The 25637-nt window shown below is 39.1% G+C and overlaps 2 protein-coding genes across 6 annotated transcripts; both read right to left on the reverse strand.

Moving 5' to 3' along the window:
- Window positions 1-949: 949 nt before the first annotated feature.
- tmem237a (transmembrane protein 237a) lies at window positions 950-10584 on the reverse strand. 4 transcript variants are annotated; one of them, XM_077215306.1, is made up of 12 exons: window positions 10475-10584; window positions 9292-9328; window positions 9015-9086; window positions 8131-8268; window positions 7939-8032; window positions 7667-7824; window positions 6643-6760; window positions 3433-3624; window positions 2768-2841; window positions 1533-1620; window positions 1275-1396; window positions 950-1157 (listed from the first exon to the last, which is right to left on the reverse strand). In XM_077215306.1, exons 3-12 carry the CDS (start codon window positions 9079-9081, stop codon window positions 1090-1092), a joined length of 1119 nt encoding a protein of 372 aa, XP_077071421.1. In that variant the 5' UTR covers window positions 9082-9086; window positions 9292-9328; window positions 10475-10584; the 3' UTR covers window positions 950-1089. The 4 variants fall into 4 exon arrangements, with proteins under 4 accessions (XP_077071421.1, XP_077071420.1, XP_077071422.1 ...); XM_077215305.1 differs by having other exon boundaries at window positions 8131-8274; XM_077215307.1 differs by lacking the exons at window positions 9292-9328; window positions 10475-10584 and having other exon boundaries at window positions 8131-8311; window positions 9015-9085.
- Window positions 10585-12161: 1577 nt separating this feature from the next.
- Window positions 12162-25311, reverse strand: mpp4a (MAGUK p55 scaffold protein 4a). Of its 2 annotated transcripts, XM_077215370.1 has the most exons (21): window positions 25053-25311; window positions 24461-24549; window positions 24246-24373; window positions 24016-24093; window positions 23585-23668; window positions 23357-23488; window positions 19743-19824; window positions 18822-18907; window positions 18614-18685; window positions 17762-17958; window positions 17614-17672; window positions 17069-17086; window positions 16257-16298; window positions 15932-15949; window positions 14826-14873; window positions 14561-14734; window positions 14158-14238; window positions 13146-13239; window positions 12936-13044; window positions 12707-12841; window positions 12162-12571 (listed from the first exon to the last, which is right to left on the reverse strand). In XM_077215370.1, the coding sequence occupies exons 2-21, from the start codon at window positions 24513-24515 to the stop codon at window positions 12383-12385; spliced, it is 1881 nt and encodes a 626-aa protein (XP_077071485.1). In that variant the 5' UTR covers window positions 24516-24549; window positions 25053-25311; the 3' UTR covers window positions 12162-12382. The 2 variants fall into 2 exon arrangements, with proteins under 2 accessions (XP_077071485.1, XP_077071484.1); XM_077215369.1 differs by lacking the exons at window positions 12162-12571; window positions 12707-12841; window positions 12936-13044; ... (10 more) ...; window positions 18822-18907; window positions 19743-19824 and adding exons at window positions 20155-21179; window positions 21288-21573.
- Window positions 25312-25637: the final 326 nt, after the last annotated feature.

Here is a 25637-nt window from a genome sequence, read left to right on the forward strand (position 1 = left end):
TTGGTTACCCATATTCTTCTCAATATCTTCTTTTGTGTTCAGCGGAAGAAAGAAATGCAAACAGTTTTGGAACAACTTGAGGTTGAGTAAATGATGACAGGATTTTCATTTCTGGGTGAACTATCCCTTTAAATAATGGCCAAGTTTGACAACTATCGTTTCTTGTTTAAAATAGCTTATCACACATAATGAGAATACCTGTAAGAATGCATTACACTTCATCAACTGAATGAAATGTGCCTACACTCTTAAAAATAAAGGTTCTTTATGGCATCTGATTCCATGAAGAATCTTTAACATACATGGATCTATTTAACTAAAAGGTTCTTTACAGTGGAAAGTATTCTTTATATTATTAAATTGTTCTTCACACACACACACACACACTCTCTCTCTCTCTCTCTCTCTCTCTCTCACACACACACACACACACACACACGGTTCTTTTAAGAAGTGTTCACTGAAAGGTTCTTCGGGGAGCCCAAAATAATCGGGCATCTAGCTTCTATGGCATCGCTGTGAATACCGTCTTTTGAATCCTTTATTTTGCACTTTTCTCTCATATTCCTTTGGAAATTGCGCCCCCTGTGTTATAACTTCACAGTTGTCATCAGGAATTCACTGGACTTTTTCCATCTCTAGTTAAAAATGACTGTATTAAAATGTTCTTTTGTGATGTGGTGAGTAAATGTCAAGTGGTGACATCAGTGTCCTTTTATCTGATTCTATTCAAATCAACTTACTAATTGTATGATATACCTGTATGCAGTGCAATACATCCAGTAAATTCTAATTGTTGTATACGTATATTAAACACAGTTCATAAGCATACTTTTTGCAGACATTGAATATTTGTGTGGGGGAAAAAAGATAAAAGGTGATTAAAATAGTGATTAGATACATCTAAAATATAAACTTATAAGACCCAAGACAAATTGAAACCAGAAACTTAAGTAAAAAGTTTATTTATATATGTTTACACAGTAATCTATATAACAAGCTTAACAAATTAATGCCAAAACAAGTAGCACAAAACAATGTTCAATGTTAATTTCTGACTGTTGATAAAGCAAGTCATGTGTCAGTGTGTCAGGCTGCCAGCTCAGTTTTGTCATCATGACGTGGATACTCCTCCACCTCCATCGCCATTAAAAACTCTGAGTGTAAAGACAGATATTAGGACATATGTTAGGATGTGAACTATAGGGGAATAAGATCATTGACAATAGATACATGAAGAGGATAATACACACACACTCAAATAGGTGTATTACCTTCAGTGTAGTCCATGTCTGGTCGTGTAGCAACAAACACCCAGGCCAGTCCAACCAGAAGAGCTATGACCAGGTTTACCACGATCCAGGGCTGTAGAATCTGATGCTCTGAACCTGGGGGCCTAAACAACACTCACTGCATGTGATTTAGTGAAGTATGATAAATCATTTTCACTTAAAGAATGATGTGGTGATTGTTTCAATATTTTTTTAAGGACATTATGTTGGATTACATCACGTTAAGTCTGACAAACTCACCAAAGTGTTTCATTGGCTGTGGGGTAGAGATGTATACGATCACTGGTCATCTGCTGGCTCAAAGACAAAATGAGAGCAGCAAAGTATACTGGGACCAAAAAAAAAAAAAAAAAGACAGGAGGTTACCTTATAAATAGTATAGCCCATTCTGTTTTAGTTATTTTAATACATGAATTTAAACTAAATGAAAATGAGAAATGTTTCTTTGGCAACTAAATAAAATATATTTTATTTTATAGCATGGTCTGTCTGAATACTCGATTCTGATTGGCTGGAAGGTGTGCACTGTGCAATAAAAAACATTTAATGTACAGGTAGTTCCAAGTCAGCTGAATCACTGTTCTATATTAATGCATGGTTTTCATTGATGCACACACACATATACGTCACTCACACAAGGAGATCGCGCTGCGCGCACACAGAAATATTCAGGAGCACAGAACCTTGTTATCAACGCTGCCGCGTGATGTTTGTTAATTAAATAGCTTCGCCACTGAATAGCTACATCATATTTTTTCAGCAACGAAGAGGTAACATCACTGTTTTTGAAGTAGTTAAACTCGCAGCTTCGTTGTTAATAGAGAGAGAGCTGCACAGATGCAGGTAATCCACACACACATCTCTCTCTCTCTCTCTCTCTCTCCCTCTCTCTCTCTCGGCATGACTTGTACAGTATTGCCAAAGCATTGGCCATTACATAAGCAATTGATAAATTATCAATAAAATCAATAATTAAACAAATATATAAATACATTTTTATAAACAAGAAATGAAAAGAAAAATAATTAAGACAATTAAAATAATAATAAAAAAAAGCTTTGTACATCTGTACTCTCTCTTAAATGCTATAATTCATTCATTCTTATGTAATCTTACATCCTACTTTATCTCTGTCTGATTTAAAGCTGGCAGAATGCTAGATCGTAACTGACGAGAATAACGGTAATTTTTACACTTTCAGTCAAATATTGTGCCGCAAACAGCTTTAAGTTGTCAATGTTGGCAAATGACCATGGTATGAGCGGAATGATCCATTGCTAGCTCTGGATTAACAATTTGCATGCCACCACGTCGTGCATTAAAATTGTTTAATTCACAGCTAGCCGTGAATTATCCCTTATTTATTTCAGTTAATGTATGCTTACATTTTATAATAAGGTCTCATTTGTTGGAATTAGCTAATTGATTTACTATCCTGAACTAACAATGTGCAAAGTTTATTGATTTTCACTCACAGAAGGAAGCAAGAGCCGCTGGATCAAGAGTAAGAAATCCTCGTAGAGCCATAGAGGCTTTGGCCAAATTCACCCTGATGTGAAAATGGTACAGACAACTTACTTTCACAACTCAAATGCCATGAGCTACATTCAAACACTCAAAAAAAAAAAAAAAAACTATACAACAGATAGTTTTGAAATATTCTCTTAGCAGTTGTCTTGTACTGTATGTCAAGGATTCGATCTTAGTGCAGGTTTTCTCAAACTGGAATGTGAGTTGATGAAAGCCGAATAAATAATTAAATAATGAAAATGTCAAATGAAATATTTTTAAAACAAAACAATGAAACTAAAACACTTACTAAAAATGTTTTATATTTTATTTGTTTACTGCACGTCATATGACCATTAACCGACATCCGAGAACCACATGGGAACATGAAAATGTATTGTTAATGTATTGTAATATTACTATGGGTGTTCTTCAAATTAATAATTTCGATTTTAGAATTGGCAGACAAAAAAAATGTTAGGGAATCGCTGGTGGAAGGACAACATTTAGTAGGTTGGAATAAATCAATTTGCTCAATGAAATAAAATGTTAAATTGCTCAGAGTTTGATTATGTATTGTACATACTGTTGTCAGTTACATTCACACTACTCTTACTACAGGTCCACACACCTGTCGAAGGCAGACACGGTGCTGATGGAAAGCAGGAGGTAGAGCAGAGACTGTGCTGGGTAGGCCAGACTGTGGTACTGCTGGAGAAGGTTGGGTAGTGTGGTCATCTGCTCTCCAGCTAACACATACACAACAATGATATTCCACACCGCATATCCAGCCAGAAATCCATGAGAGAAGAGTCCAATGATCCTACAAGAAACACAGAAAAATTGTTTTTTGGAATTACAACACATTACATATCATGCCTTTTTACAAGATCTTGATTTTGTTTTGGGGTCTACAAGAATAGATTTTTTTATGCTTTAATGTTCAAAAACATTTTTCACATATTTTACAATGTTGCAGCACCTCTTTCCCCATTCTGTCAGTAACGCTTTGTTTAGTTCCGGTCTATAGGAAGCCCCTCCTTCCGAAAATGTAACGGTCAGAAATGTTTCAGAAATGTAACGGTCCTTACCATAACCGCAAGTTTCAACACACTACTAAGACAAGTCAACCAGACCTCGCCCCTATATTTTGTGTATGCCTTGGGCAGGGATTTTTAAAATGAGGAATACTATGACGTGTCCGATCCTGGAAAGAATAGACTACAATGGAGGCGTTTCAGGGAGTTCAGAAACAGTGTGCACTGATATAGAGAATAACTCCCTTTTGAGGGACTTTGTGTTCTCTTACGAGAGGTTCTCTCGTACTGCGTAATATCTTACGCTAGGGGAAAACCTCTTTTCCACGAGGTATTGAAGCCAAAAATTATCCTTAATTTTGAATGAATGTAAAACGCGTTGCAGCAGCAATGCAGACATAGGCGAGACGGCTTGCGTGCCTATTGGCTGCCCTGCAGCAACTGCAGCAGCCTATCGAGAGAGGCCCCATGTGACGTCAGATCCAATGGGGGCGCTTTGCGCCCACTGCGTCACGTCCCGCCGAAACGGGCGTGGTCTGGGCCTATAAATATAGCTTGATGGCTGATACAATCTGATTTTCATCTCTTCAACGAAGCTCACGCATCGTTGGATCCAGAGTGAGAAGCCGCGCCGTCGAGAAAAGCCTTTAGCGGGACGAGCTTCTGCATCTAAAGCCGCTGGCCTTCATTTCGCCGCCTTCCATCGCCGTACCTGCTCTGCTTTCCGGCGCCTATATTCTTTAAAATCTCTGCTGAGTGTGTTCGCCGCTCCGACTCACACTCTCTCTAAAAGAGCTAGCGTCCTTTTAAAGATGCCTTCCTGTTGCTCGTGCCGAGTCCCACTCAGCGACGGGCACTGCCATGTAATCTGCGTTTCCTGCCTGGGTGAAGACCATGCAGCTCTCGCGCTCGCCGATGGCGGCTGCTATCATTGCGAGCTTCTGCCCATGGCGACTCTGACAGGACTCGCCTGGCATCCTTCGCCTGGCATCCTTCGCCGAACCTGCACCCTAACCGGCTGTAGTGCCGTGCCGCAAAAAGTGCCGCACACAGCGAGCTCCCGAGCCTTCTCCAGCCCGCGAAAGCTCGCCGGTTCGCCCGCCAGCGTCTCCTGAGTTGCTCACCGACGGACAACGGCCGCCGTCTGCCGCCGGTTCCGCCATCTTTGTTGACGAGGCAGCTGTATCTGCGGAGGAGGCAAGCTGCTCTATACTGGCGTTGGACAGCGAGGACTGGGCGAGCTCTGTGGATCTCCCCCCCGAGGGCCGCGCGTCGCCAGGAAAGCGGGCCAGCATCGAGGCTGAACTCATGCGTTTACTCTCACAGGCCGCGGCGAGCCTCGGCCTCGAGTGGGAGCCGCCCGCGCAGCCTGCACAAAACAGACTGGACGGATGCTTCCTGAAAAAGGACCGCGCTCCACCGCCGTCCAGGCCTGCGCCTTTTCTTCCTGAACTTCACGAAGAAGTCGCAAAGTCCTGGAGCGCCCCACTCTCCACCAGAGTGCGCACTTCTGTCTCCCCAGCATTCTCCGAAGTGGACGGTGCTAAAGACCAGGGGAAGCAGCGTTGGCTTACACTTCCAAGGGCCTGCAGTGTCCTTTGGGTGTCAGAGCGCACTCCCTTAGAGGCATGGCCTCGTCGTGGGCGTGGTCTAGCGGGATTACCTTGCAGGTTATATGTATGGCGGATGGCTGGGCCTCGCCGTCTACATTTATAAGGTTTTATAACCTAGAGGTTCCCGCCTAACAGGCTAAACTTTTGTCGGTCTAAAAATCAGTACTGTCTGCCCCGTTGCTTCGGCTCAGAATACTGAAACCGCTTGAGCATCGCTTGCTGCTCGATAAAATTACCCCAGGGGCATTTAATAAGACCCATATTGTTACTCAGTTCAGGCCAAATAAATGTTCACCCTGACTGTGTGGAACACTGTTGATGTAGTTAGCTCCTTGGGGATGCTACTTGTGGAGAATGACGCTTTTAGCCTCTGTTCTCAGACTCTCTGTGAGTCCCTGGTGATTATGCACTATATGTGCCCTGGGCACTTGCCCTTGGGACTTTGGTGTGGATCCCAGCCCGCACGGCGTTTTACATAGTGTTCCCCTTGTGTAAGATATTACGCAGTATGAGAGAACCTCTCGTAAGAGAACGTACTCGGTTACTAACGTAACCTCGGTTCTCTCTAGAAGAGGGAACGACTACTGCGTATCTTTGCTGTGCCTGCAACACGCTGGTTCGCTTCAGCGATGAAAACCAGATTGTATCAGCCATCAAGCTATATTTATAGGCCCAGACCACACCCGTTTCGGCGGGACGTGACGCAGTGGGCGCGAAGCGCCCCCATTGGATCTGAAATCATATTGGGCCTCTCTCAATAGGCTGCTGCGGTTGCCGCAGGGCAGCCAATAGGCACGCAAGCCGTCTCGCCTATGTCTGCATTGCTGCTGCAACGCGTTTTACATTAATTCAAAATTAAGGATATTTTTTGGCTTCAATATCTCGTGGAAAAGAGGTTTTCCCCTAGTTTTCCCCTTGTAACATTGCAGACTTTTTTCATGCTCAAACAGCAACATTACACACTAAAGAATGTTGAAAATGTAAAAAAGCACCTGAAGCTGAAGCATTAAGCTCCACAACATAAAGAGGCAGGGTCATGATGAGCACTGGACAAACTAACTTTATTTCAAACTGAAACTAAAAAGTTAAATGATAAAATAAAAGGCTGTTTGGAAACTGAAAAACATTTGGTTGAATTAGCGTTGACAAGAGCTATTAGACCATTTAAAACCATCTCCCAGCCAAACTCACCTGAAGCTGCTATGGACCCTCATGGCAACATCTCGTGTATTCCATGTGGGTCTGACCTCCATGTACTCCTCCAGATGTTCACGGGATAAGTCCAAACGATCAGTAGCCTGGAAGCGGCCTAGGTTGGATGTCATATTTTATTGGTTATATTTATATATAATTTATACATAATACTTGATATTATATACTACATAATATTTATCTTTTTATAGCATTTATCTGCAATAATAAAAAAATAAGATTTTTTCTAGAAAGTAAGCTCATTCACTGTCTCTTAATTAATGTAAAAACGAATTATTGTTGGCAAACTATATCATTGTTAGCATATATTAATGTATAATGATAGTATATACACAAAAAAAAGGGCCAAGCCCAAATGTCTTAACCACAAATTACTGATCAAGAAATTCGCTAAATTTAAGCAAATAAAGTACTTAAAATGCCATCGCTGTCTCAGAAAAACATCAAAGACAGAATTATGTTTTTGGCAGAATATGGGAAGTTGTGTGTGTGAAGTGATGAATCACAATGAAACACAAGTTGCATGGTGATGCTCCAGAGCGGTGTCTTCAAAAATCTGCTGAGAAATATATTAATAAATACATCTCTACCACAGTGAAGCATGGACGAAGGGGGACTTTTTAGCTGCTGGGATTGATGAGCTATTTTACTGTGAAAAGTCATTTCATGCTTTGGAGTACAGGAGAATATTGCAGAATGGCTTGTTTCCCACATATAAAGTTGTTAGAGGAATGATCTCATGTGATTTTTTTAACAAGACAATGCTCCCGCCCACACTGCAAAGACAACCAAGAAGTTGCTTGAGAACGTTGGGGAAAGCTATTCCAAGGTACTTTATCTACAGTATTTGTGCAATTCTAGCTAATTTCCTGACCAGTGATTTGTCATTAAAATGGATAAGATCACTTAAAAGACCACTGAATATTTTGCCATTTTTGGCTTAGCCCATTTTTTGCCCTGGAGTGTACTTCAGATATTTCCCCCATCTCAAAATGAAACTCACGGTTCCTTTCAACAAACACTTTTCCCATTGGATGACTGTGACCCAGAGGGGCTGAGAATAGAGAGCGCTGAGATATGGGTGCGTGCACATCAGTGATGATGTCATCTTCCTCCACAACTAGCTCGTTATGAGGCTGGTTTTCCATCGTCTTAGCCTTCCTTCGAAAAGAAGGGAACATCACTCCCACTAGAAAACAATACAAATCACAATCGCTACGAAACTACTGCTTTTACTTCTATTCACTTTCTTTTCTATCAAGTTTTGCCTCTCACTTTTTTCTCTTGCTTTTTTTGGTGACTTCCTCGCCATCTGTGTGGGGCTCTGGAACATCTCCATTTGGATGGTCTTGCTGCTCACGCTCATGATCTTTTAAAACAATGAAAACAAGAACAATCCATCTAAAAAAAGAAAATAACATCCATCCCTTAAATGAAAAGTGAATATCATTCAAATGAATTAAATACCCAAAGTATGTTGTGCCTTCTTTTTCTTCTTCTTCTTCAGTGGTGGATTGTCTTGAGGCTCAGGGGTCAGAGGCTCTCTGCTTTCAGACTGTCTGCGACTCTCCAGACCCTCCATTTCTATAGACGCCTCAGGCCCTGCTGTTGCTTATTGGGCATTATACAAATATAAAGGAGACAAATGCTGTAAGGAAACAAAATTACTAATTAAAAAATTGGTCTAACTTTATATTAAGTGTCTTTAACCATTATTATATTTACATAAAAATAAAATAATAATTGTTAGGTACAATGTACTTACTTATTGAGTTCATGTTGTATTGCAAAACACTTGTGCTGCTATTGAGGTGGTGGACCCTATGGTTAGGGTCAGGTTTGGGGGTGTTGGTAGGTTTAGGGGTGGGTTAAGGAGTAATGGAAGGGTCAACAGTGTACTGTAAATTATAGATGTAATTATACAAATTAATTACAGCAGTAATTTCATGCAGGTTTAAAAAAAAAATATATATATATATATATATATATATATATATATATATATATATATATATATATATATATTGTACATTGTATATATTGTACATTATATATATTTTACAATGTAAAAACATACCCAATAAGTGCATAGTATTCAGTACACAGTGGTTAAAGACACTTAATATTAGATGGGATCACAAAATGTACTAACAACACTAACCCTGTGTGTTTTGCACAGGTATTTGAACTATTCCACTGCCTGCCTGCAGAGGTCGATGTTACACATACATAGGCTTTCATACAAATGTTTTTGCCCAGCAGTGTAAATAAAAATGTACAGTATTTGATATGACATTACACATGATAAGAAATGCCATCTTGTTCAGATCGAATAAGTAGTTTATAATTACCTTCAGGTTCTTCGACTTCATTGATCTCCTTCTTGATTTTCTTTTTCTTGGCTTTGACACTTGGCATTTTGTCTATGTAAAGGGCAGAAATAGGACAGTCTGCTTAGTCTACAACAATTACACTAGTCCTACGTAGTAATTAGATTAGAAATCTATAGGACTCAACTCAAGTACAATAGAAACTGTTGACGAGTACAGGCTTTCAAGCCAAATAATTAAATTGATTTTATTAAAACTTCCTGTTTGCATGTTCAGATGTTCAACAAGGATAACTGACCTCTGGTGTCTTGACGTGACAGACCCGAAAATCAGGACTGAATGGAAACAAAATGAAGAATATGAGACTCATTTCACTTCTTCCAATTGAAGTCAATATGTGTGAGCATTCAGTGAGCATGTTCCTTTAAATTAGCCTCATGCTGGATATAGCTCTTTACTCAGAGAAGATTATGAGGTCAATTAGGTAAACAACACTGAACTGCTTCTTTCTGCCGGACTTAAGCTCTCACTTTTAACCAGTTAGCAAGTCAATGACACTAAAGCTCGCTGACAAGACACGTACATCTCGGATGCATTTATTTGATGTGCGTGTTTTTATCTGCAAGATGGTTTTTTTAGAGTGTTTGCTCATCTGCAATATGTCTCAAAGACATTTCCTGTCAGATGTTAAATAGACATTCAGAAAACATCCTCAAGATGTTTATGATTTAAAATATATGTAAAACTAGACTATGTAAAACTATCATACAAACTGTTCTGTCCCCTTACACTAGCCCTATACCCCCTAAACCTACCCATCACAGAAAAGTTTCAGCATTTTTCAAATAACATCACTTAGTATGATGCATACGCTGTTTCCCTCATGGAGACCAAAAAATATCACCACAAGGACAAGGATTTCAGATATTGCAGATATCTTTTTGGGGACATTTTGTCCCCATAATGTAGGGTTTACCAGGCCACACACACACACACACACACACTATAGGCTATGTTACAGTTAAACAGATTCAACAGGTGATTTGTGATCACATCATCGCAATGTCTAATTATACAACATTAAGTTATTAAGTATTCAAACACATCAGTATGTAAACACAACAGCCACATATTAAATATACAAGAGCCCAGTTAACAAATGACTAAGATTTGTTAAAGAATATGAAGTGTTAAATGGGACCGTCGTTGAAGTCCTTATTATGTGTAAAAGTAAACAGACCATATAACAAATTATGACAGATTTATGTTTACTATTAAAACCTTAATATAAGTTTACAAATAAATCCTACACATCTCGCTCTTATAATCAACGTAAAGAGAGACGAATTTTACACACACAAGGCACGGAGCACGAGACACGTTATCCACTCTTTGTCTTTATCATGTTCACATATCAATCAAAGCTCACGCTGCTTGTCATAATGGTAGGATCTGCTATAATCGTCGAAGGCATAACTTACTGTTTGTTTTCTTCCCATTCTTCTCTAGCTGCAGTCGTGGTGCAGGGGCTGTTGGTGTGATAGGAGAAGAGACTTGGACGTGTCGTCAGGCTGTCTAATCCTGGGCTTAATCTAGAGGTCTGCGCGGGACACAATTTTCAGACCCGCTCCCGCCCGCTCCCGCAGTGTTCAGTCCCGCTCCCGCCCGCTCCCGCAAAGATTTGTCATTTTTAGTACCGCTCCCGCCCGCATCTGTGATATAATGTCCCGCTCCCGCCCGCACTTTCTGTCTGACGAAAGGTCTTGGGGAAAAAAATGCGTGCACACAAAATTCCTTACCAATACTTGGTAACATATTTATTGGTCCCATATTACGAACAGCATAATATTCACAACAGTACTTTATCTGAAGCACTAGAGGCGCTCTGTTCCTCGTCCATGCTGTCTATTTTGAACTTGAACTAGCTTTCGAATTCGAACTCGGAGCAGCGGGAAAGGAATTGTCTCTAAACAAGTGTGCGTGAGATTAGGCCCCGCCCTTCCCGACAACATTCACAAGTTTAGGCTGCTTAAAACGTTTTTATTGCTGCCAATCAGAATCTCCCTCACAACTACAAATTATGTACGCTACTTTAATCATTTATATATTTTACTTTATACTCATATTTAATTTGCGGGAGTGCAGCGTATCATCCCTCCCGCCCGCACCCGCAAGTGCACCTCATCATCCCGCCCGCTCCCGCAATGACCTTTAAAAATTTGTCCCGCGCCGCACTGTTTTGCGTCGGGACCCGCGGGTCCCGCGGGACTCCCGCGGGAGTGCAGACCTCTAGCTTAATCCTCACAGACGCGCATCGGCCAAGGAGGGAATTAGTGTGGCATAGATCGGTGAGTGAGTCAGGACACCCTGAGACAACCACACACACACACACACACACACACACACACACTGTGACAAAACCTCTTATCTACACGCCAGTAAGTAACTACAACTGTTACATCATACACATTTATCCAGCATGTTCAATTAATTCGTACAACAAAACACATAGGCTACACAAACAAAGTGATCGAAACAAATAAGTACTCAGTGTTCATTTTTAAAACGGATTTATTTTTGAAAAGAGATCCATTTTTCTCAATATTTAAAAAAGTTAGGATGACATATGCCAACAAAATAGGTATATAGCCTAATAATGATTTGACAAGAAATGCTTAATGAATGACAGGAAGAGCAGATTCATAAATATCTCTAAAATAATTTAAAATGTCTTTGGTATATTCTTTGAAAACATCACAAACAAAATCTTTTCCTCCATCCAGTAGTTTTAAACATTAAAAAATGTATTGAAAATCAAGGCTTCTGTTTATAAATAAAGACATGATCTACCACACCACAAAATGGGAAAGGCTAAACGAAAAACAATAATGTTGGAGAAACAACCACATGCGACTGTTCTTGTTAGACAAAAATTAATTGTATTTGCATTTCTTCATCTAGCTAACACTTTTTTTTGTTTAGTTCTTCTACGCCAGTGTAAACCGTTTAAACCAGTGGTTCTCAAACCTGTCCTGGAGGACCCCCAACACTGCACGTTTTCTTTGTCTCCCTAATCAAACACACCTGATTCAACTCATCAGATCATTATCACATGGGTTATGCAGTGTTGGGGGTCCTCCAGGACAGGTTTGAGAACCACTGGTTTAAATCACCAGAAAGACCTAAAGATCTCAAGATAGATACAATTTAGATCAAGTGAAACCATTAAGGCCTAAATGTGTGTTTACCGCGATAATCCAAATGATTACTGGTGACCAACAGGATTTTACTCAAGGACTAAACTACACACAAAGGCATTCGCTTTTTTGAAATTCAATTATTTTACATTCGTTACGATTAAAACATTCCCTGCTTTGTTCTAATGTGTGTCATGGATGAACAGGAACAAACCAGCAGGCAGGAACCCACTGTGGTTCTTCTTGAGCATGTTGTATAGCTGTGAACAGATCCATGCATGAATCTTGCAGATCATCATTCACAATCACGCAGTCAAAGAACTGACGGTACTTGCCCTCCATGGCCCTGCTTGCTTCCTCAATCTCCTCAAAGTCTTTATCCTGAGAAAACCAGGAGGAAAATGTTGCATTACAATCAAAACGCATGAACACACTCTTTTCCTTCTGTACGTAGCAGCTTATCTATCTACTATCAGATAGAAATGAACCACAAGAAATATCAAATGCATATCTCACATGAAAGTATCTCTTAATGTAGCTGTTGGCAAGAAAATGTGGGTCTTTTCTTGTTTGCCTCATGCATTCAGGGGACGGAGGCCGCACAAATATGATGTAGGGCTTCAGCTTCTTGGTTCTGACTGAATTAATGCACTGGAATAAACAGAGACATGCATGTGCATTACTGTTTGCAACCTTACTAATGACAAAAACATACGTTTGATTTTGATCAATAAATGACACTTACATTAGGTTCAAGGTCAATTACACATATTTTCCCACTGTCCAAAACATCTTTGATTGAGTCTAAGCTGGTGCCGTACATGTGTCCATTATCCTCTCCATACTCTAGGAATCTTGGCATTGTTAAACACACACACACAAAAAAAGTTAAATCACAATATCAGATGATCAAATTTTTGTTTATTTATATTTAAAACATAAAAGATAAGATTACTTGTGATTAACCACCATGTACGCAAACATTTCCTTGGGCACAAAGTGATATTCACGGCCATTCTTCTCACCCATATTTTGGGGCCGTGTTGTGTCTGGAGAAAAACAAGAGACATGTTGTAACTTCAGACTGTTTTGTTAAATAATGTAAGGTGCTGTAAGCGATTTCAGGCGATCACATGTCCTTTTTTCCAAAACCCAGCCCTCCAAATTACGGCTGAATCCGAAATCGCCCCCTATACCCTCAAATACGGCGTTTTTTGAGGGGACAGCCATTTGTAGTGGTGTCCGAAACCATAGGACGCTATTGAGTGCACTTATTCAATCCCACATTGCACTGCAATAACGAGTGTACAAACGATGTACACGCAACGAATGTCCTAATTCGCTCAATCCTTATCATTCACTCCTTCAAGTGAGCAGTATTAGTGGACTAACGTAGGGAATAGTGAATGAGGGTTCACGGGGCAATCTCGGATTCAGCCTATATTAGCGTACTGCTCTTTGTATTTCTGCAGAATATAATATGTTTACTGTACATACACAGTATGCAAACTTTCTATATGCATGGAATACCCAGATGACCTACTTTTTAACTTTTACAGTTTCTACTATTACATCTGCCGAGATAAAAGGTGTTGATTACAACATTATATTTAGATCTATTCCCATTGCATAATAAGTTTCAGCACTGAGCATTGTGACCGATCAGCCAAGTCTGTTGAGCACAAGAATGCAATGATCTTGCCATTGCAACTCACTTTCATAATTTCCAGCACAGTGCAACACAATGTAAATAAGAGATCCATTGTGCAGTGTAGACAGCTTCATTGATTGATACAGGATTTTTGAGTCAATTCATGATCCCTTTAAAATAATGGCAGCCACAGTTTTTATTTTGACATCTCAGTGATATTTGAGGGTAGTAGGGACATTATTTGCATGATATTCCCAAAAAACTTGCTTACAACACCTTTAAGTCATAGATTAAAGGGACCAAACAGGCCACATACGCGATATTGGTCCCTGGTACGTATTAGGGTTGATTTTGATTAGCCTCCTGCGTAATTCATTTACACCAACTCCCGATGGACCTGTGGAAAACATGGAAAAGCATTAAGGCACATATATAAAACTCCGGTCATGGAGGGCCACTGTCCTGCAGAGTTTAGCTTCAACCTGCTCCAAAACACCAGCCTGGAAGTTTATAGTAATCCTGAAGACCTTGATTAGCTGGATCAGGTGTGTTTAATTAGGGTTGAAGTTAAACTCTGCAGGGCTGTGGTCCTCTAGGAACTGAGTTTCACACCCCTGCATTAAGGCATTAATGGGTCAAACTCTGATCAGTCAATCCCAAATGATAGTTATTGTCTATAGGTATGACTTTCAAGACGTGTATAACTTAGGGGACCCTACCAATGAGCACAATGAGACGAGGGGGATCGTCTATGTGGCGCTGGTAGTGGACCACCTCTTCATAGAGGTTGGCTGAAGTGTTATGACAGATGCCGACTCCGCAGGAATAACACGACGGCTTTCGTCTAAGGTACGATTTCCTCCTCCACACACGCAGACTGTGCCGGAACCCCGCTGATTCAAACAAGTCACTTTTCATATATGTTTATGGGTTTATATGATCCAAAATAGAAATTTACCATGTACATTCATTTAGATTTCATACCTATGTATAAGCCCTGCATGTGTTCACCATTTTCACCCTCCTCTGAAATTGGACAAAACATACAGTTGATCAATGAAAAAACAAGAGAAGGACTACACGTCATATAACAAATCAGAGATCATAAAAAAGGTGATTTCATCAGAAGCACTTTTCATTATTTGTCAGTTTTATCAACTTCTGCCAATGTCAGTAAATAAATATGTATTATGCACATTAAAATACATAGGTAAATTCCGTGGTAGACACAACCCCCTTAAAAGGTAACACTCCACTTTAGACATTCTACTAACTATAAGTAACTTTGCAACTACATGTCAACTACCAGTCATTAGAGTATCAGTAGACTGTCTGCTAAATATCTGCTAACACTTTATCGTGATGGTCCCCCAACAGACATTCTACTGACTATAAGTAACTTTGCAACTTTTACTAAAACTCAAATGAGAGTTAGTTGGCATGTAGTTACAAATTAATGAGAGTAAGTTGACATGTAGTCTCAGCTGTCAGACGTTTGATACATACTTCAGGAGTTTTGAAGTCGTCATCTGATTGGTTGAGTTCTACAGGAGTTCCAGGATACGTGTGACGCATTCTTTAACAGTACGCCAGGAACCAAAGCCTTTTTGATGTCAAACCCCATCATGGAAGAAGAAAGCTGCAGTGTTTACAACTGTGACAAGGAACGCTTATCACAATAAGCTAAACGCTGAATTTTCAAAAGTATGTAAAAATTTGCAGCATCATTGTTGCAGTAAACTTGCACAACCTTCTTGAATGAATAATTTATTAGATGCATGCCGGTCTGTTAACGTGGGTTCTTTACATTTTCACGTCACTAAACATGACACGGAACAAAACGAATTATGATTGGTTGCTTTACATGTTGGTCAGACATCCTCTTGGCCGGTCCTTGGCCAATGAAAGCTGCGATGGAGTCCAGACCTTCTGCCGCCAGACCATCTGAAGGTCTGGCTACGCAAGACTAGTTGACATGTAGTTGCAAAGTTACTTATATATAGTAGAATGTCTAAAGTGGACCATCAAAGCAAAGAGAAGCCATTCTCTCATTCAATGAAATGCTCTTTCCTCAGAAAAGACTTACCTACCGAACTCAAAATCTTCATCTGTAAAAACAAAATAAATAAAATGAAAAACTGTGCAAAAATGGTTCATAAAGCCCATAATATTTACTATAAAAATTCATATTTATAAAAAAAATGTTTAACTTTATTTCTTGAGATTCCAATTTTGAGTTGACATAGCAATTCTTATTTTTTTTCTCAGAATTGCAAGTTTACAATTCAGAGTTTTGTGCTCAGAATTCTGAAATGTAAACTCATAAAAGTCGCAATGAAAGAAACGGCTTTCATATATTTCCACACAGCATAATGAGTTAAATAAATGAAGACATGGATTGGGTGGGATAATCACCTGTTTCAATGTATTTGATCTCATCTGTTACCTCCTCTTCTCCTTTGAAACAAAGAGAGTTACTCTCAACACACTCACCCAGCACTACACAGTTACATGTGGTTAACCAATATAATGAACATGAAATCACAACTGGCCCTATTTACAGGGGTTGGGAAAATGAAACTAAAAGACCTGGTTTTACGCCACAATAATTTATTAGTGGTTCGTCCTACGTGGCAGGTGTTATGCCAACATTATCCTGCATACCATAGCTCCTGATACAACACAAAGACTTGCTGTCCTGGTTACAGATAAGCAAGCGAGACACTCACTAACAATTTGTCCTATTTTGAACTCTGAAATGTCTCCCATTATGTTGTATGGATTGCAATATTTTATGTACAGCTGTGTTATTGCTCTGCTAATTCAACCGTCACACTCTGCTCTAACTAATAGAATGTAAAATCAGTGAAGGTTGGCCACATATATGCCAGTGTTTAAGTTTCATTGTCCAAACCCTGTACTTTATGCACATCCATTTTGCACAATCCAATCAATTTCCAATAGATGGATTTTTCCTTGTTGGATATTCTGTTTAATGCAGAAATCCATCACATATGGAACATTGAACAATTATGCAAACTGTTTAATCAATAGTGAAGATTTTATCTTTATAGCAATATCAATGACATAAACACCATATTTCAAAGAGCTTAAAGTATATTAAATATTTAACACTTGGTCTAAACTCTGACTATAAATTAAAACACACTATAAACATAAGCTAACACAAAAACAAAACAAAGGTAAAGACAGAAAAAGATACATACCAACATCACCCGCGCTCACTTTAGATGTCAAATAAAAGAAAGCGATAAAGAATTAGACTTCATAAAGAAAGATTGTGTATTAATAATATGAATGCAACATGGTGGGTTGAATATGAAAACACCACTATTAGTGCATCATACCATTCTTTACTATTTTTTGTTCCTCTGGGGTCAACTTGTATATGTAAACATGTATTTTTTTACATGACTCTGACTCTTAAATAACATCTCAAAACACTTGTTTCAGATTCCTCTGTAGGATATGCAGAAGAATCCTAACATCTGGTGTTTAGAAATAATAGCATCTAATACTTCTTAAATCTCCTTAATTGTTGAGCGTAAGGAGGACAGGACTAGTCAATCGTCATGAAGGAAGGATCATGCCAAGAAAAGCTCACTTTCAAGCTTCTTTACAGTAATTAGATCAGGGTGAAGAGAGGGCAGGGTTAAGAGGCTTATGATGCCAACCAACATCTCAAAGAGAGCACAGAAGTTTATACATCTGTGTGTGTGTATGTGTATGTGTCTGTGTGTTATTAACGTACAGGGTCTGATGCAGGTGTGAGCTTGATAAGGTTGGGACCACCACAACTCCCTTTGCTTACTGCAAAAAAAGGAAATAAAACTTTAATCTTGCTTAAAATTGATCAATGGCATCAATTTGAAAGAACTTTGGCAAAATTCCAAACTGACGATCTGAACTGGTTAGTGGAGGGGATGAGTCCGCAACACAATGAGGCACTGTGGAGTTTCCTGGCCTGCCACCATCGGATGTCCCTCTGGTCTACAATCTCCAGCAAGTCTCCTTTACTGAAGGCCATTCCTGCATCTGGGCAGGGGATCGCAGGGTCCTGCAGAGGACTGTAATCCACCATGGCTCTCACATACAGCTAATGGGAGACAGAGACTATCACTTCATACATTTTTTAAGCCATATTTTTAACACAGAAAGGGAACTCTCTATACTGTATAGTGAGTATTTATTAAATGCATTACAATGTCAGTCAAACGTTTGGAATAATTAAGATTTTTTTAAATGTTTTTTAGAAAAAAGTCTCTTATGCTCATCATATCTTTTAAAATGTTATTCCTGTGCTGGTAAAGCTGAATTTTCAGCATCATTACTCCAGTCTTCAGTGTCACATGATCCTTCAGAAATCATTCTAATTATTGATTTGGTGTTCAATTATTAATACCTGTTCTTATTATTATAAATGTTAAAAACATTTTTGCTGCTTGATATTTTTGTGGAAATAGTGATGCATTTTTTGGGGGATTCTTTGATGAATAGAAATGTATTTGAAATGTAAATCTTTTGTAACATTTAAATATTTTTACTGTCACTGATTAATTTAATGGATCATTGCGATTAATTATCATATTAATTAATTAATATATAAATATAATATTTTATAATTCCAAACTTTTGACTAGTAGTGTATTTAATTGTATATATTTGTCTAATATTACAAATATATTTATTAAATATAATAATAACATTTTGGGGAGTTTATTGTTTTATGCAAATATTAACAGTGCACTTACTGTTGCTCGGCGGTTAATGGGTTGTGGTGAATTAGGGATCACTTTAAAAAGAATATTTCCCTGAGATCTCACCTGTGAAAGTGTGGGAGACTGCATGAATGGATACGATCATTATAAGAGTGAGAATGGTTTGAAAGTCTTAGATATTCTGGAATGGGGGGGAGAGTGTGGAAGGTTATAAGAAACACAAAAGAAGATGTGAGTTTACCAGAATCTGAATGACGTGCTCGGGCTTCAGTCCTTGTACTTTCTGTCCATTCACTTCCACCAGCTTGTCACCAGGATGAAGAAGTCCTAAAAGACAAGCATGCATGCAGACGCGCACACACACACACACACACACACACACACACACACACACACACACACACACACACACACACTAGAGTCTACTATTTCAGTACTATTAGAGTCTAATACTTTCATACAACATCAAAATTATTCGTTTCTTATAAAGGATTAGTTCACTTCAAAATGAAAATTCTGTTATCATTTACTCACCCTCAAGTTATGTCAAACCTGAATGAATTTTTTTCTTCTACTAAACACAAAAGAAGATATTTTGAAGAAGGTCGGAAACCAAACAGTTTGGTTTTTGACTTACATAGTATTTTTTTTTCCTACTATAGAAGTCACTGGGGTACATCAACTGTCTGGTTATAGACATTCTTCAAAATATCTTCTTTTGTGTTCAGTAGAAGAGAGAAATTCATACAGATTTGAAACAACTTTAGGGTAAATAATGACAAAATTTTAATTTTGAAGTGAACTACTCCTTTAAGTGTGGTTGCACTAATGGCTCAGAAATACACACTTCAACTTTAAAGTCAGCGTGAAAAGATTTTTATTTTTTTTAATTATCTTATTGTGAACAATTCATCCATACTGTTAAGGTAAACTATGCTGGACTTAGTCGTCATTTAGTCAACTTAAACTCCGCCCCTTTCTTACAATCGACCGCAAGCTTGCAGAGTCAAGTCCCCGTCATACATTTTTTATTTTTTGATAATCCATTTCACTCAGATGTATGCCTCAATAAGGAAGAAATTATCTGACTTGAACCAACGTAACTCTTGCTAAGTATGAGCTCAGATAACAAAAATTGTATGACTACCAACAGGTTACTCACCACTGCGATCTGCCAGTCCTCCATGTATCACCCTTGCAATAAAGATGTTCTTCGTTTTCTCATCCTTCTTAATAGTTGCCCCCTAAAAATGGGAAAATAGACAAGAATGGTCAACCAGTTTGTTGTCAATGACTGCAGGTGTCACATGTTGATTCACACAGAGGATCTTACAGCTGCACATGAGTGGAGGAAGGCTGTGGGTGCAATGGAGGTCAGGTTATGATGACATTAAGAAGACGGACACTGCAGAAATGAGATTGCAGAATGCAGTCAACTCAAACAGAAATATGCCTGACTTGACCTTAACTAAAAGTTTGATAGAGGTCAAAGAGGAACTTGAGAGTTTCAGAAGTTTAGGGAAAGACAGATATGAATGAAGTGAGAATTAAATGTTTATTTTGAAGGCAATGAATCTTGGTACTCTTGAACAATGTTAACAAACACAAATGAATGAATCGTTCCATGGTTCTTGAGTGTAGATGGGATGAACAAGATATACAAATAAGAACAAGATCAAGTAATTGCCTGTTTGTTGTGTGGTTCCACTGTAGTGAACAATTTCATCGCTCCATTCAATAAAATCAAAACCAGCAAATTCAGCAAAGAGCAATGTTAGGAGAGAGAAGTGGGAACACAGTCATTCTTATTTCCTCATCTTTGACTTTTTCTTCTTGCTAGAGAGGCAAAGGATTTTTTCACAGTCATCATTTGGACTGGAGCCGGTCAAACCATTTGATAGGGAAGTCTGTCCGGTTTTACTTCCCGGTGTTACAGACCTGTTTCTGGTCAGATTAGATGAAGACGTGCACGATGAGTTGCACTGTGGTGATACATGAGGAACATCCGTGCTACAGCTGAGAGAAGAGGAGGAATATGACGATGCAGTTGAGGATGAAGACGACGAGAAGGACGATGAGACACAAGAAGTGTTGCTGAAAGATTTCTTGGCCGGCAATATCGGCTGGCAGGGCGAGTAGGTGCAGACTGGTTTTGAGACATGTTGGGGTCTGAAAGCATGTGCCACTTCTGGAGACTTGCTGGTGATAATAAGACCCTGCAGTTTGTCCACCACTTCCACCAACAGACTCAACGCCTGGGCGTTTTCGTCCACGCTGTCCGTCATTCTCTCCGTTACCGCCACCATCTTCTGCCTGAGATCTCGAGCGTCACTAGTACTAGGGTCTATACTGCTGGCAACAGTATGGACGGTGGACCTCAGCTCATCCAGGCTGTGTTGCTTCGTGAACACCGGAGCTGGATGAGAAGAGCGGGTGGTGTCTATGGAGTACTGCCGTTGAAGCAGAGGGCTGGAGGGGGCTGTCTGGGAATGGAGGCTACATCCAGATGGGCAGCATGTGCGAGGGTACACTAGAGATGAGGCGGTACAAGCTATGCATGCATGTTGCTGATCTTCAACTAGTCCATCTGTACAGTTCTCTTCAAGTTATGAAGGACAAAACAGGATAGATTAATTTGGTTTCAGAATTAAAGAGAGTAAACACAGTGTTTGGCCTCGTCAGGCCATCAGTACATGATGACCCTTACCCATAATCACAGAGTCATAAACGGCCGGAGCGGACAGGTTCAGACCTCCTCCCGAGAGATGGGCAGTTTGGCAGCACAGGTTGCAGCTCCCGGTGGACTGATACCTGGGCAGTGAGTGTGGCTGTCCTGGGGTTATGGAGGACAGCAGACCTGTGGAGGACGACAGGCCACCTACAGAGCCCAGGAGACTCTGTTCCCCTGAGCCGAAACGCCTGGCTAAAGCCAGTTTCTCCACTGTTAGTCGCCTAAGGCTGTTCCAGTAACTGGGTTTCCCCCCTCTGACACTCTTATAAGTGAGAGAACAGGATGGAAGTGTTAACTGACAAACATTAAACCAGGAAAAGTTTGGGGATCTTACAATTTTACAATCTGTTACAATGACAAAATGATCTGTATCTTAATTTAGATGAAACCAGATGTAGGCAGGGTTTAAACCTGAAGTTAAAGCTACATTTCTTGTTTAAAGGACTAAAGGGCTTTATTTTGCAATAACAACCACTTGGATGTACGTACATTATACCAACTATCTATCCAACTATTACAGCTATCTGCCACAAAAGTGAAAAATTGGATGCGAAATTAAACTCAAAGCTTAAGTAAAGAAAAACAGTTCCTAGAAAGCAGATTTGAGCCTAGGTGATCAAACAAGTATAAACAAGGCATACTACTTATTACACTGCTTTTTACCAAATAAATAATTACATGGTCATGGAATACTGATTTGAGTTGAAATACCTTGAAATATCTGATTATCAATCCATTACAGTATACTAAACAATCATTCTGACAACAGGACGGACATTACAACAATTTTACAGTACTATTAATACTGAAGTCCTCCTGATTTCATTCATAATGTCCACACTTTAGTCATATTGGTTTTATAGACTCACCATAGCATATTAATCTTAAATATGGCAATTAAAAGCATTGCTCTATCCTTGTGCTTGTTGGACAATCAATCAAACAAATATTTTTTTCCTTTTATTTGCTAAAATTCGTTTTTCAAGTCATTATTCCTGCCTTTTAAAAGGAAAGTTCACCTAAATGAACCAGACAGTTGACGGCACCCATTCACTTGAGTTCCATAGCTTTTTTTCCTACTATGGAAGTCAATGGGTGCCGTCAACTGTCAGGTTACCTACATTCTTTAAAATAACTTGTGTTCAACAGAAGAAAGAAACTCATACAGGTTTGGAACAACTTGAGGGCGAGTAAGTAATGACAACATTTTCATTTTTGAGTGAACTATCGCTTTAAGAAGTATTTGATTTTGGCCACATCTCCAAGGAACACCTTTCTCCCACACTTAATTTGAAAGTGTCCTTGTTGCAGTGTAAATATATATTTAAAGGCCAATTGACACTGCACCGACAGACACAGACAACTACCAGATTATAGTATGTTACATCCCACAACACAACAAGCACCAATTTAACATGCTCAAAAACTCTGAAAGACGCCAATAGATACAGAAAGGGGTAACAGTGATCCAACAAAACCCGTCTGTCGGTGCAGTGTGAATTTGCCTTAAGTACTGAATAATATTTATTGACAAAATGTACTTACTATAGTGTTAGGATTAGGGTTTGGTTTAGGGTTAGTTGCATGTAATTTTTCTAAATTTACTGTTATTACTATAGTGAGTAGATGCAACTAACAAGGACACTGTAAAATAAAGTGCTGACCCTTTTCCTTTCACTACACTACATTGAAAAAAAAAAGCAGAATTGTAGATTATTACTCATCACCGTGATCATAAGAATGAACAACGTGAAGTCCAATATCAAGGGTAGGACTGGTAGGATTTGTATGCATGTGCTAAATAAGACTCAAACATCTACAATAGGTTCAATAGGTTTCAAAAGCCCATTATTACGTAACAATACTGTACAACAATACAATACTTAGATAGACTACACCATAAATGAGGCAAAATACATTTAATGCCATGTACACTTAACATGATACTGCATTATAGTACGACGAGGGACATTTAAGTGGGATTACAGCTAAGCTGTTCGCTAACATATCTGAAATTGCATTGCTATTTATGATCTGATCCTCACCAGAGGCTGTTTGTTCTTCACAAGGCAAACAATCCTCATGGGCTCCTCATTGTCAGGCAGTTTGTCAGGAAGGGGCGGCAACACTGGAGCATAGTCCCTCTGAGCCACAGAATCATGGGCAGAGAGCAAAGCCTAGGGAGAAATGCATAATAAATGGTCAAAAAGAGTGGCCTAACAATAATAAATATACCATATTAGCAATGAATGCAACCTGAATTAGACTCTAACCTGCATATGAGGGTATTTCAGCAAAATATAAAGTTCCTGTGCCTCAGAGGAGGGAGCAGCCAGTCCTCGCACACTGGCCATAATCTGTGGGACACGAGAATAGAGGATGATTGGATTACTTCACCCGGAAATTAAAATACTTTCATCGTTTACTCACCCTAATTTATGGCTTTAGAAGACTTTTAATATACTATAGTGCTCAAATAATCATCTACATAACCTCACAAATGGCTTTAGAAGTCTTTTAATATACTGTAGTGCTCAAATCATCATTTACTCACCCTCATGTATGGCTTTAGAAGACATATATACTGTAGCACTCAAATCAATGGTTTCACAGTAAATTATAGAAGGTTTTATATGACATGAAAGGATCATAGATTTCCAATATCCCTCTAAAACAAAGTCAGTAATAAAAGGAAGACACTGACCTCCTGAGATAGTCTTGAGGAGTAAGGCATGTATGGTCTTGGGGCATCTCGACTATGCAGCACCAGACACTCATATACCTATGGGAAAAAAAACAAATCTTTCACATGCAAAACAGCTGCAACCTCTTTAGATACAGCATTTGAGAGTCCAATGATCTGCCTGGTATAATGTCTAATAACTATTTATTGGGGAAATCTAGTGTAAAGCTGTTTGAATGAGCATGTCTTACCCTGAGAAGAGAATAGAGCCAGGGAGCACGGATGAGACTGTACAGAAGATCAGCACCATTAATATCTCTGTCTATGGACAGTCTCACTTCCTCTACCACTTCTGCCAAGATCTGAGACAGACCTACATCTGAGAAAGAAAACAAGACTGAAATGTTGCATGAATTTCAAAATCCTGTAGTATTCGATTCGCTGCTATAATCCAACCAAGGCGCACCGTTGTCATCATGTCCAGGGTGAGTCATTGGCTCCTCCTCCATTGATTCCCGCATGAGAAGCTTCTCTGTTCATCAGATCAATGCAGCCCTATTAAACAAATCAATGTCTAGAATACAAAAGTATACAGTAATCCGCATTTCTGTTAAATCGTGAATTATGAGTGCAAAACTGGCAGAACCATCACACACTTAGTTAGCTGCAATGTTTCAAAGAAGCAAAAAGATTACAAACATTTTAGGTTATAGCTTTAACATATCATTTTAATCACTTATTCATAACACCTTTAAGTGCCCCTTAAACATAGTTTAAAACATAGTTACCATATAAACTTTATTCTGGAGATATAACCAATAATGGTCAGTCAGTCAGTATCATTTGTTACAAAGGTCACCACCTACAACAATAGAATTAAAACATCTCAAATTGAAGTCATCTAGAAAAAAAAAAGTGTTTACGTAATTCATTTAAAGATGAAGATTGATAAGATAAGATTTCACATTGATTGTGATCTCTGAACTGGAGTGACTCGGTATTACGAAAGCAGGTCAAGGTGCCGTCATGTGAAGATTAGAGTATGATGCCACACTTACCTTCTTACACTCCTGTCACGGTCTTCCTCCAAATCACACTGTCACTTCCACATCCCACGTTTAGACCAGGAGGCTATGGAGCATCTTGTCAGTTGAGCTTTAAATCAAGGTGATCTTCTGCTTCTGGCCTGCCAACATGCATGAGATTTTACTATAAAATGTCTCTGGAAACTCAGATTGTAATCCTTTTCTATCTCACTTAATCCTGCGAAGGGCCGGCCTCTCTCGGTGAGCACTTCAATAGGACCGCCTGCCACTCAAAGCTTCTTATCTCCGCCTGCTTTTAGAGCTCGACAGACACACTCACACATACACAATACGGCCCTACCAACTTTACAGCTAAAATGGAAAATAAGACATGAAAAACATCACATAAATCCAAGACTTAACTCAACCGGTGCCACAGATTTTCTCCTGACATTATAGTTACATAATAGACGAAGATAAACACATTTGACAATGCCAGAGACTTAAAAATGGCAGCTTAATAAATACATAGCAAATAGATAGTGGAAAAACAAACAAATCATATTTAATGAAGAAATGTGCATTTTTTTTAACAGTTTTTAAAAGAACTACAGGTAC

This window comes from Siphateles boraxobius, unplaced genomic scaffold, assembly GCF_051911475.1.
Source record: "Siphateles boraxobius isolate OS27281-9 unplaced genomic scaffold, OSU_SipBor_1 7, whole genome shotgun sequence".
NCBI lineage: Eukaryota > Metazoa > Chordata > Actinopteri > Cypriniformes > Leuciscidae > Siphateles > Siphateles boraxobius.